At 46.4% G+C, this 15,713-nt stretch overlaps 1 protein-coding gene across 4 annotated transcripts in view; it reads left to right on the forward strand.

The window, feature by feature from the left end:
- LOC118772608 (protein scribble homolog) overlaps window positions 1–15,713 on the forward strand; it is a 118,911-nt gene that overhangs the window by 100,009 nt on the left and 3,189 nt on the right. Inside the window, exons 31-42 of one of the 4 annotated variants that reach the window (XM_036521097.1) lie at window positions 687–734; window positions 1,098–1,223; window positions 2,571–2,621; window positions 6,177–6,336; window positions 6,476–6,692; window positions 6,968–7,057; window positions 7,406–7,588; window positions 8,507–8,635; window positions 9,364–9,503; window positions 9,666–9,703; window positions 11,104–11,178; window positions 14,341–14,395. In XM_036521097.1, coding sequence (XP_036376990.1) covers window positions 687–734; window positions 1,098–1,223; window positions 2,571–2,621; window positions 6,177–6,336; window positions 6,476–6,692; window positions 6,968–7,057; window positions 7,406–7,588; window positions 8,507–8,635; window positions 9,364–9,503; window positions 9,666–9,703; window positions 11,104–11,178; window positions 14,341–14,395 — 1,312 coding nt within the window. Of the gene's footprint in view, window positions 1–686; window positions 735–1,097; window positions 1,271–1,999; window positions 2,114–2,570; window positions 2,622–6,176; window positions 6,337–6,475; window positions 6,693–6,967; window positions 7,058–7,405; window positions 7,589–8,506; window positions 8,636–9,363; window positions 9,504–9,665; window positions 9,704–11,103; window positions 11,179–14,340; window positions 14,396–15,713 lie in introns of those variants that run through there. The other 3 variants (XM_036521099.1, XM_036521100.1, XM_036521101.1) reach the window with 3 other exon arrangements.

The following is a 15,713-nucleotide window of genomic DNA, read 5'->3' on the forward strand; positions in this document are numbered from 1 at the left end:
GCGATTTGTAAGTGGGCCCTGGGCCCTGCCTGGCCTGACCTGACATTTGTTAGCACATTGCTGCAAGTGTTGTATGAAGATACCAGTGCACATAGTGATCCATGCCACCTCTGAGCCTTCCAGTGGACCCTGGCAAGGCTGAAATGCATGTACCTTACCTGGTATAGGAACAGCAGTTAATACCTTGGTTAATACCTTAATACCATTGGTGCAGTCACTGTTCGAGGAGTATGGGCCCCTGGGGGCTACAGTAAGCATCATCAAGAACCACGTAACCTTTGACTAAGTAAGGACCACAGTGCAACAGCTGTTTTATGTGTGTTAAGTGCAATATTAGATGCACCTGTACAGCAATATTCAAGTTGGGAACCTTACATGCCAACGCTCAAGACCGCTTCCATGCAATTGAGACTAATCCAGGTTGCCCACTTAACATTATCAGTTATTTATGTGTCAGTTTGGTATTTTATTTAGTCATGCTAAACTTGTATCCTAAACACTTCGCCTGAATGCTGCCGAGGGTAGGTTTAAAACCGTTTTCATGACTGTTGTGTGCCTGTACAGGATTGATGCATAGCTTTCTCTGCATGTGGACTGGGTCCATAACTTTGAGTGTGTGTGCACCTTATGTCAGTGACCCTCCTTGTTTACGCCATCAAGTCAAACCCATGTTACTTTTATTTCAGGCAAGCATTAATTTCACCTCCAGTGTGGCCCCCAAAGAGAGCACATCAGTGAGTAACCAGGAATTCTCTTGACTGTTGACCAGGTCACGCTGTACCTCCAGAGCTGCAGTGTTTCTTTTTATTTGTCGAGTACAAACTTCATGCTCTACTGGATTACATTCAGGATTCAAGTCTTTGTAGGTCGACTTTTGAGTGTTGAGTGAAAACAGGTTGTGTTTTTGTCTGTGATGGTTAATGGGACAATTGTGCTTGTCCGTAGTCCGTATATCAAACTCAGATCCAAATTAACATATTTGTTCACTAGTCTGTCTATCAATGCCAGTAAATGGGATCAGAGGAAAATTTTTTTCAGGATATTGTTGTTCTTGTTGATGTTGTTGTTCTAACACTCTGTGTCCATCTTTCCTGAAGACTAAACCAGGTGTGATCCAGCCTGCGTCTCGTCTGTGGCAGAATAGCTCACCAGTCACTCAAGATGACTGCAGCAGCCCCACCCCCTTCCAGCATGGCCCCTCCCCCATCAACTCTCAAACCTCTGTAAGAACCCTCACAAACACATATAGTGAAGAGTCAAATAGCAGCAGGTAATACATCTATAGTCATGCCCACTGTTACCATCTGCATTGTGATCATACTCGATACCGATTGTTAATGTAAGCAGTGCTCATGGGCAGACAGTATATTCCAAAGCTGGATGTTTTAAAAATATTGAATTGGAACCACCAAAGTGTGTTTGCACATGTAAGGGTGTACTTTTATGCCCATCTTTGCCACCACAATGTAGCTTTACTGATGACCAAAAATTCAGGGGGATTTAGGAAATACAGGTCTGTTAAAGAGGGGTTTTCACACTCCAGATTCAAAGATATCCACCACAACCAAGATAGAGCACCTTTTATTCAATTTTTTTTAGCTTTGCTAAACATTGGTTTGATTTTAAATTTGGGCATTTTTCCAATGTGTTGTTTTTGTCCATAGTGTTAGAAGGTGCTCTGTTTTTCCCTGTATGATTATTTTACCATCTGGTAAGGGCACAGGGCTCAAGGGCAGTAAACTTAATGAGGTACTTACTTCAAGCACTTTTTAAACTAAGCTTAAAATCCACTTTTCAGTGTAGTCCCTAGTCCCCCTGTGTCTTTCTTTCATGATCTCGTTAGTAAGGTCGCAGCGTGCTCCCCCTTCTCTCCCTGCTTTGCCTTGCTGTGTGTATCCTTTCAGTCCTGTCCTTGTTCTGGTTGTCCTCTCACTCCCTCTGTCCCTCCTCCTCTTCTGTTTTTTTTCTCTCCGCTCTCTGCCCCATGACCCGCCCCCAGCAGCCTCATGTTCCCTCCCCCCTCTTACCAGACGAGTTTCCCACCAATATTAAGCAGGCGTACAAGGCCTTTGCGGCCGTGCCCCACTCACTGGCCGTGCTGGAGTCTCAGCAGGTAGGCGAGACAGTGACACTAATGCACGCCACCCAGGTCACCTGGCTGGAAGCATGCTCACCCCATTGGCTGCACTCTTATCCCACAGTGTCTTGTTAAAGAAGTTAACTCTGTAACTCTGTTATTTCTGTGAGCCAGAGGATTTGGCTTGTCATGCATGGAGTGAAATTAGAGTGAAGTGATTCAAACCATCCCACTATAGGTCAGCGGAAGGGAATGTGTCACTGTTGTCCCCCGCTTTGCTTTAACATACTCAATGTCCCAGCCTTGTTTAGAATGTTGTACGTTGCTGATGCCCTGTCCTACCCCATATACATTCCCATGTGAAAGGTAGATCCTGCTTTTAGCCTGCTGTTCCCCTTTTCTCAGCCACGGGTGTGTTGAACAGTCATCCTGCTTTGCTGCTTTGCTCTCTCTTTGACTTGTTTTGATTCTCCCTCTCTATGTCTGTCTGTAGGAGCCTTTTAGCCAAGCAAACAACATCCGACCCAAGCAGCCCTCGCCAGAGGTGAGTCTCCCAACAGTTCCTACCTGTGAAACATTATATGTGCTCTGGAGTCAAAGGACAAGTGTCCACTGATGGGTCAGGAATATAGTCATATATTGTCTTGATGATCCGTGAGGATTGTTTGTTAGGGATCTGTTACAACAAGTTGACCACTGGAATTCAGGCAAACTGCCCAATTTATACATTCAGAAAAGGAGAACAAAATGAACGCACCTCCAAAGCATTTTTAAAATCAGTTCATGATTGCATCTTTTCATTTTTTTAATAGCAGACAAAGACAGACGTGACTACCACTAATCATCTCCAGCGAAGCACTGGTATTTGCAGTTCAGATTGAATATCTGTTTTTATGTTATGTTGTATAAAATTGGCTTTCCACAATCTGGTCCAAGAACCTTCTCATCAATCCTAATATTTGTCTTTTTTTGTTACAAAACAAATAGAGTGTCAAACTCACGACTTCGAGTTGTACCCTCCACTCAATATAGATGGCATTGTTACCACATGTCCATCACATCCTTGATTGGCTCAGGGATGCACAACAAGTGCTCAGGAATCTACAGAATACCAGGCCTGTCATAGTGTTCATTTCCAAATACATAGAATTGTACATTGGGTGTAGGGCATCAGGACTAATCAGCTTGATGTAATAGAGACTTAAAACTGTACACTCATAAATTGCTGTTTAATTTGGGATGACCAAGCAGAGATTTATAGACAGATCTGTAGACAGATCTTTATGAAGGGTGTTATCAAGTATAAGAGCAGAATGATTAGATGCAATGGATAGCGTTGTATTTTTGGTGGGTGGGCACCCAAGTCACCACTTTTGTGGGTCTTCCAGCCTGAGATGGAGAATGAGGTGTTTGTGGATCGGGGGGAAGGCAACAGGGGAGGAGGGGACGTCACAGCCCCCCTCTCCCCTCGCTCACCCCTCTCCTCCGATCACCGTAAGTACATGAGTGTAGCAAAGGGCAAGAGCAGTCACCCCACCCGGCCTCAAACCCGGGTCCACGCGACTTTGACCGCGACACCAATGAGCCTGGCTCTTTGGTGTTGCGGTGAAAGTCGCATGTTTGCCCAGTGTGTGAGCCGTATGAGGGACCCCCCAGATTAGGTTGACCCCAGTGTGAGGGACCCCAGAGATGGGTGAAGCACGGTATGAGGGACCCCAGAGATGGGTGAAGCACTGGTGAGTGGGGCACCCTGGGATGGGAGAAGTACGGCAGGGGAATGCGTGAGGGACGCCATGGTGCGTGAAGCGCATGGGCGTGCTTCCCGAAGGGGAGGGCAGTGTGACGGAGTGCCATCACTACTGTTGAGTATGCGCTCTGACTGCCATACCAATGAGCCTGGCTCTTTGGCGTCATGGTCAAAGTTGCAGTTTGGTACCCCGTAGACCCGGGTTCGAGGCCGGGTGGGGTGACTGCTCTCGCCCTTCACTACAATGAGCCTGGCCACCGTGCCATGCCTCTCCTGGCCCTCCGTGGAGATGCAGGTGCCCACAATGCACTAGTCAGGATCAGAGGTTGCGTTAGACTTTCTCATTGTCTGTCATTTTGAGAGACATATTTAATGGCATTTAATTTTGACCGTGCGGTCACTTTTCATGTCAACACCACACGGGTTAGGTACCGATATTGGCACTGGTTCCTATATGTCCGGTATCTACCGGACCGAATCACAACGCAGATTTTGGTCCCTCATTTCAGTGCCACTTAAATGCCTGAGCGCTGTCGATTGAAATATTTGCCGTCTGGTGCTCCGAAACAGACGTTACAGTACTATTATTTGGTGTTAAATTATTGTAGTTGGGTTAGGTCTTATTTATTATGTAAATTTGTTATGTAAAGTGTTTTGTATTTATTTATATTTATATATTCAAGTACACTTTAAGCTGTTAACAGTTAATATATTTTTCAATTTCAAGTTCAATTTTGCCTTAGCAATAAAAAGGCTGTTGTTAATGTCGTCGACCGTCGTTTTGTGCTTTTTTTTTAAAAACCCTTAACGGCCCTCACACGTAACTTATTTTATGCTATGTAGCGCACGTGTTAAGTTATATGGTGCGTTATGTTTTCATTAGCGTTATTAAGCTTCTCATAGTTTTCACTACTGCATTTGCTACATTTGTTAATGTTAAATTGCTGTTTCCTCAAAGCTAGAATTAGCTAGAATTTTTCCAATCTCATGTTCTAATCGCTGGTTTTAGCATACGCGCTAAACGGCTGATCACAACGGTGTGACCGAACAGGCACCGTTTATGCACCAGAACCATTTTTAAAAGTATCGCTTTAGCACCAGTATCGGAAAAACCCCAAACAATACCCAACCCTAATCTTCCCTCCTCAGCCACGTGAACACGTGAACACTGCTCCCATGAACCCGGTACTCCCTCTTGACCTCCTTGCTGCCACTTGCTTGCCCTGTAACATTAGCTGCCGCTGGCTGATAAACGTTATCAGTATTACTTGCTTGTCCTTCATCCTCTACCGCATCAGTCCGTCTTTTTCAACTTGTTTATCAATGCCATCACAATTATTGGGCTTTTTAAAGAAACTTCGGACACTCAGCTGCCGTGACATTTTGCAATGGTATGTAGCGATATAGCCTACCAATGCGATGGCTAAAGCCAGCTAGACAATGAGGTCATGCGCGTGAGATCAAAGACGAGACTAGACAATAGCTAATTAGTATGCACACTCGCCACCAACTGGACAGGGGTGTGAATTACTTAAAGTTACGGTAGATTGCCCTCAGTGTTCTAATCTGTCAAAATGACAGACGGCCTTCAGATTTTTCCGACATTGTTAAAAAAATGAAGTCAATGACGGAAGATATTCAGTTAACGCGACCCCAGGTCAGGATGGTATCCTTCCTGCCCTTAAGCACGTGATATGGCTGACGGCCGCTTTTCTCTGGTAGTGCTGGCGTCACGGCCTGCAAGGCAGCAGTGGTGCGTTGGTGGCAGAGGTTCAGGGTGTTGTGCTGCAGGTTAATTCTTCTCTTACATTCTACCTTCCCCTTCCCTTCCATGGAATCATAAAGGTGTATTAGATTTATTCTGCCTGGTGGTGGATCTTCAGTTGGGTTCTCAGTACCAACACGTGGACTATATTGTATGAAAAATGACATGCAAACTCACGTTTTTTTGTTCAGAATCTGGTCACTGAAGCATGATCATGTTCTTTCACTTCCTCTGAGTCATTCATCACCGTCTTGGTGCTTTTTAGCTAGGTTTTGGTAGTATATATAGTAAAAATGTCACTTCAAAAAAAAAATGCCAAATTCAATTATTGTAAATACAAATCCCAAAAAAGCGTGAAATAGCCAAAGTTAGTTTGTCCATACCAAAATGTAACATTTCTTATACCTTGGCTGTCACTGGCAGTATTTAAATTAAATCAGCTGCTCAGTTAATTTGTCATTTTCTGCCATGGGAAATATGGCTTTACTTTGGAATTTGTCTCAGGTATTTCGTGGAAGCTGGAGTTTTCTCATTTTGGCTTCGATCAACCATGAACACAAACGTAATCCATGTTTCATGTCACTCAGACCCCCACAGCCAGCAGCGACAGTCCAGAGCAGCGCTCCTTCAGAGACCGGCAGAAGTACTTCGAGATCGACGTGAAGCAGCAGACGCCGGACAGTAAGCCCAAACCCAGGGTCTCACTGGTTGGAGAGGACGATCTGAAGAAGATGAGGGAGGAGGAAGGTTGGTGCACAGTCTTGCTGCTCTTATCTCATCTGCAAGGGTGTTTGGTGTACCAGCATATTTTTCTGTGTCTTGCTCTGGAAACACCATTTGAATTGCTGCCTTCTCTGTCCACCTGTCTGTCACTTGCGAACTGTAGCGCGGAGGATTGACCTACGTGCACGGGACTTCCTGCTGGATGAGGAGGAGGAAGAAGAGGAGGACCTTGCCAAGCAGATGGCGGAGATGAAGGCCCACGGCAAGGTGGTGCTGGATGGCGTAGAGTATAAAATCGAAAGTGTGGGAAGCCACGGTGCCACCTCTGTCAGACAGTGTGCCTCATCTCCCAGCTACTGTGCCACACCCCCCAATTCAGGGTACTGCTGCTTCTCTCTCTCTTTACCTCAAGGGAATAATTCAGTCAGACTGATGAGGGTTTTTGTTGTTATAATGAGTTGCAATTTTACATATAGTAGTACAGTTATTTACAGTACAGTCATAACTCACTAACAGTTGCACTGGCAGATAGAAAGTGCTGGTTTCAAGCTGTGTGTGTGTGTGTGTGTGTGTGTGTGTGTGTGTGTGTGTGTGTGTGTGTGTGTGTGTGTGTGTGTGTGTTTGTGTTTGTGTGTGTTTGTGTGTATGTGTTCAGGCCTTCCTCTATGGATGGGGAGGGAGACTCCCAAAGGAACTCCTTGGAGGACAGCTTGAGGATGGAGCACAGGCCTAGCTCCATAACTGGGTAATTACACATGGTATTATCTTCCATGTGATGATTGTTGTCACTCTTTGTATTCATACATGTTGCACCACAACATCAGCTTGGATATCAAGAGCAATATAAGAACAGCTGCAGCACAAATAAACATGTTCCCTGTTTTTTATCATTTTGATTTTATGCATACTCTCTCCACAGTCAGAACAGTCCCAGTCAGTATGTAAGCCATGTGGCTGGACAAACAACTGAAGCAGAGCAGTTTGACGAAAAACAGATTGAGAAATACCGGGGCCTGCGAGCATGCCAATCAAAGCTATAAAATCACAGGCTCTCATGGGTTTAGATTCAAGCTTGTGCTGGTGTCCCCTGCAGGCTGAACCCAGCGTACCCCGGTGAACCTGGCGCCCCCGTTCGCACGGCCAAGGCAGAGCGGCGGCACCAGGAGAGGCTGCGCATGCAGAGCCCGGAGCTGGCGGTGGCCGCGGACAGCGAGCTGTCCCCTGCCGAGAGGCGGGCGCTGGAGGCCGAGAAGAGGGCCATGTGGAGGGCAGCACGGTAGGACCCGCACGCACGCGGTGTAGTCTACACCCAGACATGTAACCCAACACATGGCCCTCAGACTGGCCCTCAGCGCACAGGCGTTCTGACGCTGCCAACAAGGACAGTGGGTTAGCATGTTGGAAGAGGGTGCCAGAATGACAGGGTGCTGAACAGAAGGAGCTCCTCTTCAGTCCCAGCCTGCGCTCTCTCTCCCTCCTTCTCTGTAGTTTGCTGTTGTTGCTTCCATTCATCCTTTCCCTTTGCTGTAGGTGTTGTGTCGGTGGGGTTCTAACCATTTTCGGGGGAAGGGCGATATACTAACACTGTTTCACCTCGTCATCTCTCTAGAACTCTGGAAGTGTTAAATCCATTCATAGGTTTCTGTCTGTAACTTCATTCTGTATTAGCTGGCTTTAATTAAAATCAGAGAGGACAACAAGGTTCAGCAGCATGTCCATGCAACAGAGGCAAAGAACATATGTAGCACAAAATAGCGTTGCATGCCAGTGTATGTGTAACCGTTAAGATGTGTAATACAGGCAACAGGCATTATGAGTCTTTGTTACAGTCCAAAAGAGGCAACAGTTAGCACGATATATGGGTTAACCTTTGGTTTATTGGTTTATTGTGTAGCTAATCATGGTTTAGGAGGATGACGACAGTAGTCAGTGAACCCCTCTTTGTGTGGTCTTCCCCCGATCGCTGTTTGATTTTTCTCCATGTCTGGTAGATGGTTCTCCTTTATTTTCCCTGAACTCTTTTGTGTGTTTCAGTGTTTGTCCCCCATCTCTGTTATCCTCTCTTTGTCTGTCTGTATGTCTCTGTGTCTGTCTGTTTTGTCCTCCTTCTCACCCCTCTGTCCTAATCTTCTGCTTCACCCCTCCTCTTCCTCTTCCTTTTCCTCCTCCTTCCCCTCGTCCTGGCCCGGGCCAGACCCTATGGGCTGGAAGAGGATGTTAGACAGTATGAGCAGGACCTGGCTAAAAGGCTGTACCAGTCCAGAGTGAGGGCGTCTCAGGGCAGCTCTGCACCCCCTCAGCCCGCTGCCACCGCCCAGCTCAGGTCGGCCCTCTATCCCGCCTGTGGCATTGCATCGTGGGGGAGTGGTGGGGCGGGGTTTGCCATGGGAGGGGTGAGAGAGTTTTCTGTGCACTCCACTGCGAATGCTGCTCAGTCAGGCCGATGCCACTATGCTGCTGTGCACGCGCTCACTGCCTCTGTCTGTCGATGTTCCGGCAGCTCTCCTCTGTCCCCGTCCCCACACCTGTCCTCCCTCTCTTGCCCTCCATCCTTCTCTTTGGCCCTCTGTCCTCCTTCCTCTCTCTCTCGTCCTCTGTCGGTCTTCCTCAGACCCTTGATCTCTGAGCGATTTTCTCTGTCAGTTTCCTCGCTCTTCTCTGTTCATCTGAATCTTACCTCTCTCCACATCCCTCATCCCCTAATTTTCTGTTTACTGTACTTTTTATTTATTGATAAAAATCAATAAATAAAATTATATGAATGAAAATTGGTCATTGTCATCCGGCAAAAGTAAAGAAATTATAATACACTGCGCGTGCTCGTGCATTGCCTCTCTATCATGCTATCTTCCTCGTCTTGCTTTTTGGACCACTCTCATTCTTCCCTCCATCCCCTCTCACCCCTTTTTCTGACAGTAACCCCATTCTTCTCGCTTCCTTTCCCCTCAACCTGTCCCTCTCTGACAGTATTCCCTCTCCTCCTCTGCCTCATTCTGATTGGCCCTCCGCACTCCACTCCTCACACGGTCTGTAAATCTCTGTTTTCCTCAGGATGAAGTCTCTGGAGCAAGATGCCCTGAAAGCCCAGATGGTCATCGCAAAGTCCCGGGAAGGCAAGAAGCGTGGCACCCTGGACCAGCTGACTGAGTCACCCTCACCTGCCCCCACACCCTCTCCCACTCCTTTGGAAGGTTAGTTATCACATTGCTGTTCCATCGAAGTCCTACTGTAGCAGCAACAGATTAAAAAGACCTGTGTTGAAAGGCAGCTGAATGTGAAGAGATGTGGGACCTGATGAGCTGATGTGGTAAGGAAGAAACCTTTTTTTTTGTCTTGGATTCTTCTCCCAACAGATACCAGCTTTCGAGGTGTAACCTCACCGGGCAGACTGGTAAGGACCGATGTTTTTGATTTGATGAAAATCAAATATTTTATGATGCTTCATGATTTGATCCATAAGGTGCAGAGTTGGACCTGGTCAAACTTAGCATTGAATCTTGGCTGTAAAGATGTTATAAAGTTGTTAATTGCCATGTATTTCCTCCCCCAGCAACGAAGTCATGTGTCCAGTTCACATGCTGAGAATTGCTTTCAGGAACTTCTATTTCAGTTAGAGTGACTCAAACTTTAGTACTTTGTACAGAGGAAGCACCCATCTCTGCCATGCCCTTCTCCCTAGATAGCGGTAGAATATAGAAAAAGAAATCCAGTGGTTGTGGGTGGTTTTGTAAACATGATTGGCTATAAACTGGTGTCCATGGCAGGCAGTAGGGACAACATGGAGTCATCCTTTTTACCCCTCATCATTTTACCCCCTCATCATTTCCAAAAGGCAGGCTGTCATGGGCCACTTCAGAAAGCATATCTTTATGTTTTTGCTAGTTCTGTCAATCCATGCCCTCTCCATAACCTTTTTCATAGACCTTTTCAGTAGGCAGTCATTGGTGCTGAACCATAGATTGAGAATGGAGGGCAAGGGCTCTCGCCTTGTCAAAATTGCCTCCTTTCTTTCCCTTCACTGCCCCTCTTGTGCTCAGCACAGTATGTTATGTAGGTTTGCATCTTTTATCTGGCAGAGTGAGATTCTCCCAACAGCAGAAGTGTAACTAAGCCAGAACTGGCCCTAGTAGCATCAGTAGCGGCTCTAGTCTTGGAATCCATCCTCTCCTCTTCCATCAGCCTCAGTGTTGTCATGGGAAGAGCTGCTGCCAGCCCTCACCTGACCTCACCACCAGCCATCCCTGCATTCCTTTCACATCGTCTGCCTCCTTCCAGCTAGCACCTCCAACACCCACTGTTTCTCTTAGCTCTTATATGCATAAACTGTTTTGAGCATAAACTGAGACGCTTTCTCTCTCAGGAAACAGGAGTGTTTGTGTCCACAGCTCCTCACTATAAACTGTCACACCTTTTGCATAGAAACAAAAGCATTTATACAGCACATATTTTATTTACATATTATAGTTATTTATACACTGATCTGATCTGATATGAAAAGTAACAATTGGATTAAACTTTTATACTCTATAGTCTGAAATTTACCTCTTGCAAAAAAGTTAAAAATTGAGGTATCTTTTCATCCTCCCTACAAAAGCAATGATATTCAGACAGTTGAAGATGCATGTAAGACATGAGGCAGAGGCAATGACATCGGCTCCCGAAAGTGCATCCCCAGCCGGGACGGGGACGGGACCCACCCCGTCCTCACACTGCTCCATCTCCATGAGTGGGTCATCATTCCACCACCTCTTCCTCCTCCCTCTCTCCCCTCCCTCTCTCCCCTTCCTCTAGTCCCTGTCGGAAAAGAAGTTTGACTACCGACAGTTTGCTGCAATCCCTTCTTCCAAACCCGTATACGACATCCAGGTATCACTCGCATGTGTAGCTCCCAGCGTGCAGCACCTTCTCCCCGGCCCTTCCTGCGTTGCCTGCCGCAATCCCCCACTCCACCCCCCACCCACCAAATGATTGTCTCCTTCACAGGCCCCCGTGTGTCTGGACAGTGGCAAGCTGTAGTGCGACAGTATTAGAATATGCCACATTGGCTGCTAAGGAAGACAAATTGGTAGAGTGGCTTCCATCTTGGCTCTAGGTTCCTAGTCCTTCACAAGCCAGTTGTCTGTGAATGGTTCTCTAGTTTTTCCTCCGTAGCCTTGCAAAATCAGTTTCTCCCTTTTTGTTTTCTGTTACAGCAGGAAGTGAGCAGCTGCATATCCTGCAAAGATTCACTTTCGTTTCTAGCCATGTCATAATTTTATTTTCGCATCTGCTCCTGCAATCAGCCCAGGCCTTTTTGTTCTGTGATCTCCTATGCCAGACCTTAGGCCTGAATTAAAATCTTTGAGTTCATTATAACCTTCCCTCACCCCACGGCCTCATCCATATCCATCCCACTCAATGCTCTCCATCCACGCTTACAATTGCGCTGCCGCTCGTTCAAGTGTCTAACATCGTCACGCACCAATCAAGCTCCAGACCAGGCTTCCTCCCAGGGCTTGATCTTCTAACCAGTCAGATTCTGGGATACCTTCCCCAGGTTCACCCCTCCCAGCCACTCTCCCTGCAGTCATTATAAGGGTCTTACTCCATGCTCATTAAGATATGAGATCAGGAGAAAGAATGTTGTTCAGTTTTGGTTGCTGGCCTGTTGTCTGCTGTTCTGTCTGTCTTTAACCCTTAAACTCCACTGGGTTGAAGTCCATTGGAAGGTCATGACTTGTCAGTGTGTGTTGCTGTGTCTCTTGTCGATGTGTTGAAATTAAATGACTTTATTCCAGACTGAAAGATCCGTCTCAAACATGCTTTCAGAACCTCCTTTATTTAATAATAGTAATAGATTACACTGATGAAGCACTTTTCATAATCACAAAGACATGGAATTTATTTGTTAATTTATTTTCTCAGCAGGTATTGGTAGGGAAATTTAGACATTGTACAGTGTGCTTGGCTAGCGAGCACAAACAATTTGTAGCAGGCACATTGGAAGTAGAGCACCAATGCATGCTTTCTTGAGTAAATGATTTGCTGATTTGAGTTAGACTGGCAGGGGCAAGCTTCACTGGGCCACTGGGATATTCCATTACTGATGCATGCACATTTGTTTAACCCCTCCTCAGTGGGAAACCTATCACAGGGAATAGCAGAAGTGCCATGTGGAAGCTGATCTTCTGCTATTTGGTGGACCTTTGAGTGTGATGACCACAGTGTGTTTGTGTACTGTGTTTAAGTGTGGGATTGAGTCATGCATTACATGGTGGTTGTACCCTCCATGCATCTTAGGGGTAGCAAATCAGTATTGCCCCCAGGGCGAACTATATTAACTGAGAATCAGAAGATGTACAGGGACAGGTGAAAGGATTTGAACCCTCAAAAGGATTTGTTATAGAAATAGGCCATATACTCCATTTGTCCTAAAGGTCTTGTAGACTTAACATCCTACAACCTTTGAGGAGTGCATGTGAGGGGTGGAAGTGAAGCTACAGCTTCTAGGTTTTGAAGTTTGGACAGACTGGGTAAGGAGCACGTGGGTGCTCCAGGGAATGGGTCTTGGATTCTGCCCTTCACCAGGTTTCATAAACTACAGTGGCGAGTTCCCTCAGAATGTCATTACATGCAGCCTGTAGATGAAGCATGCTTTGCGTTGGGCATCCTTGCTCGCTGGCCTGCATGTGCGTCAGGGTAGTAGGTGGGGGGGGGGGGTGTCTGTGATGTGTATTGTGAACGGTGATGTTTGGCAGTGTGTGCGGTGGGTGTTTGGAACCTCTGATGTACATGGGAACGTGCCCGCTGTTGTTCTGTCTCAGTGCTGAAAGGACGGCTGATATTTTTGCCATGGCTGTGTAACCTTGCTTACAAGACGTGTCAGGCCTGATTACACATTCAGCGACAACCCTGCTGTCATCTGAGAGAATATATGAACAAAAGCAAAGCCAGAATATATGAGCAAAATCAAAACCAGAGGGTGGTTCACCCATTTGATGTCTGCACTAGTTATTTCTTATTGAAATTCAAGGCTTGTTTGACTGGCTACTGATGCAATGCTCCTCCCTGAAATAGGAGTGGATCACGTGTACCTGTCTCAGCTAAGTTTGCGGTTGTCACTAAACGTACTTAAGGCCGGCTGGAGGAGGCAAGCCTGACACAGCACTGGTCAGCAAGGCTAGGCTGTAACCTGATGGCACCACTAAGCAGTGATCCAGGATCAGCTAACCCAGAAAAATCCTAACACCAAACCTTTATGTGCAAAATGCTGAGATGGATCTGGGGTACTGTGCTTGGGAACACCCTTTGGGAGGCAGTGGGGGGGTGGGGGGGTTACACAGGACCTGGTGAGCCCTCATCACATGTGGCCATGCTGCAAAGGGGTTAGGCCAGCAGGGGTAGGGTGAGGTGGTCAGGACATGAAAGGAGCCCTACTGGTGTAAAATCAATGGTTAAAGAGAAAGAGCAGTTTTTCGCACTAGTTAATGGACCATTGACCCACTCAAAGCTCTGAGAGGACTGTTTTATTTTGAGTTTGTGATTGAACCATGCCAGTAGCCTTTGCTTTTTTACAAGTATCTAATCTCATTTTTATCATTTTGGGTGACTTCCTGTCAAAAGGTTGCGCATGTTATTATAGATCACGCTTTTCAGGCATTATAAGGCGAGCTTAAGAAAGAAGTTGCCATGTCATTGCATCTACACTACATAGACGCATGTACATGCATGCCATGTCCATGCTGAGTAGGAAGGTTACCATTGTATGCCTCATCTGTGCATTGTTTAGGCATCTTAAATTACATGATGTGGATAGGAAGATGCAACAGAGTGGGCAGCTGTTAGGAAACCATACAGAAAGCACAGGATCTGCCCAGCAATGGACCTTATCGTAGACGGCATGAGGCTGTTGTACCCCCCACCCCTCCCTCCGTCCGCTCCTCTGCACTCTGGCTACATGGTGAAGGTGGTCCACTGGCAAGGTTCAGCCACCTCCTCCTGCCATTTCGCTTCTCTCTTCCTCTCTCACGCCATCCTGTTCTCTTGCAGTCCCCTGATGCAGCAGACAACATTCAGTTCATCGATGACAGTTCCAGCAACCCAGGTGAGTCCTCACACCCGCCTCAGAACTAGTGTGAGAGCGACTTCACAATAACCATGTGGAGCTGTTGTGATCTGTTTTTGAATTGTGGTCCCAGAAGATCTGGACATCTTAGTCAGCCCCTCTGCGTAAAAGAAACATAGATTAATGTATACATGGGGGATATGGAAGTAGCAGCTCTTGTATGCAGTGCCTCTGTGCATTCACTGTAGGACATTGGAGGGTACAAACCGTAGGAGTATGTTTTGTTTGTCCTTCATACTAATATGATCACCCTGTGACTGTCCTTCTTGTTCAGGTGACTTCCTGGGATAAATGGCAGTCAGATATTGGTAGGACCTGAGTGTTAGCGTGTGAAAAATGACAAGCATGATCATCTCCTTCCCCCTCTTTTTCTGTCTCTGCTTCTCTGTGTGTGTAACTGTGTGGCATGGTGTGAGGAAGTTTCACTCGGAGCACTGAGTACACTTCACCATAACGTCGTTGTGTTGAAAGACTTGATACAATCAGGTCTTCAGAACGAGCTCATAATTAGGTTACAGAGCTTGTCCTTGATGCAACTTTTTAGAGTTTGACTGACACTTGGGGGCTGGGATGGGGGTGGGGGAGTGGCTGGGTTTGAATATTAAGGCAAGTCAAAGTGAATATTAAAGCAAGATTAAACATATGAGCCTATCAAACGTGTACAAGGGTTCACTGGGATAAGATACTCACTCTGTCTAGTAGATCAAGAGCCTATATGATTTCAAATCGGGTCAAATCAGGAATGCCACAGAAAAAAACAAGTGCATGTTGTGTGCTGTGTTTTCTGTAGAAATGCCTTGTTAGAAAAGACGTGTACCTGCTGGTATTGATTCCGGGGGCTTTCCTTGCAGGTTGCTTCAATGCACTAATCAACTGAATCCCATCAGCCCCCTGGGTAACAGGGAGTTTTTTCTTGAGGTTCCCAAGAGGCTGATGGTCCTTTTCCTCCATCTAAGCTCTCTTGTCAGTGGCATCCTTAGAGCAACTGTAAACCCCACACGTCGCTTCATCCCATGAGTATCACAATGTGTTTTATCTTTCCCAGGGAAACCAGCTGAATGGTTCCCACATGCAAATCATTGAATCAGCTAGGATAACAGTGACAGCAGAGAAAAATACTGTCACTGTCACTATACTACCACTCATGACTGTTTTTTGATGTGGTGAGTGCTCTGGGAATGCCACGTTTCTGGTACGGTTTGATAGCACACACCATGACATTGCAGCAAGTGATGGGCTTTTTAACACATAGATATGCTGCCTTTGCCATAAGCGTGTCTGTCATGAGAGAGGTGGA

The sequence above is a fragment of the Megalops cyprinoides genome, chromosome 2 (genome assembly GCF_013368585.1).
Source record: "Megalops cyprinoides isolate fMegCyp1 chromosome 2, fMegCyp1.pri, whole genome shotgun sequence".
Classification (NCBI taxonomy): Eukaryota; Metazoa; Chordata; class Actinopteri; order Elopiformes; family Megalopidae; genus Megalops; species Megalops cyprinoides.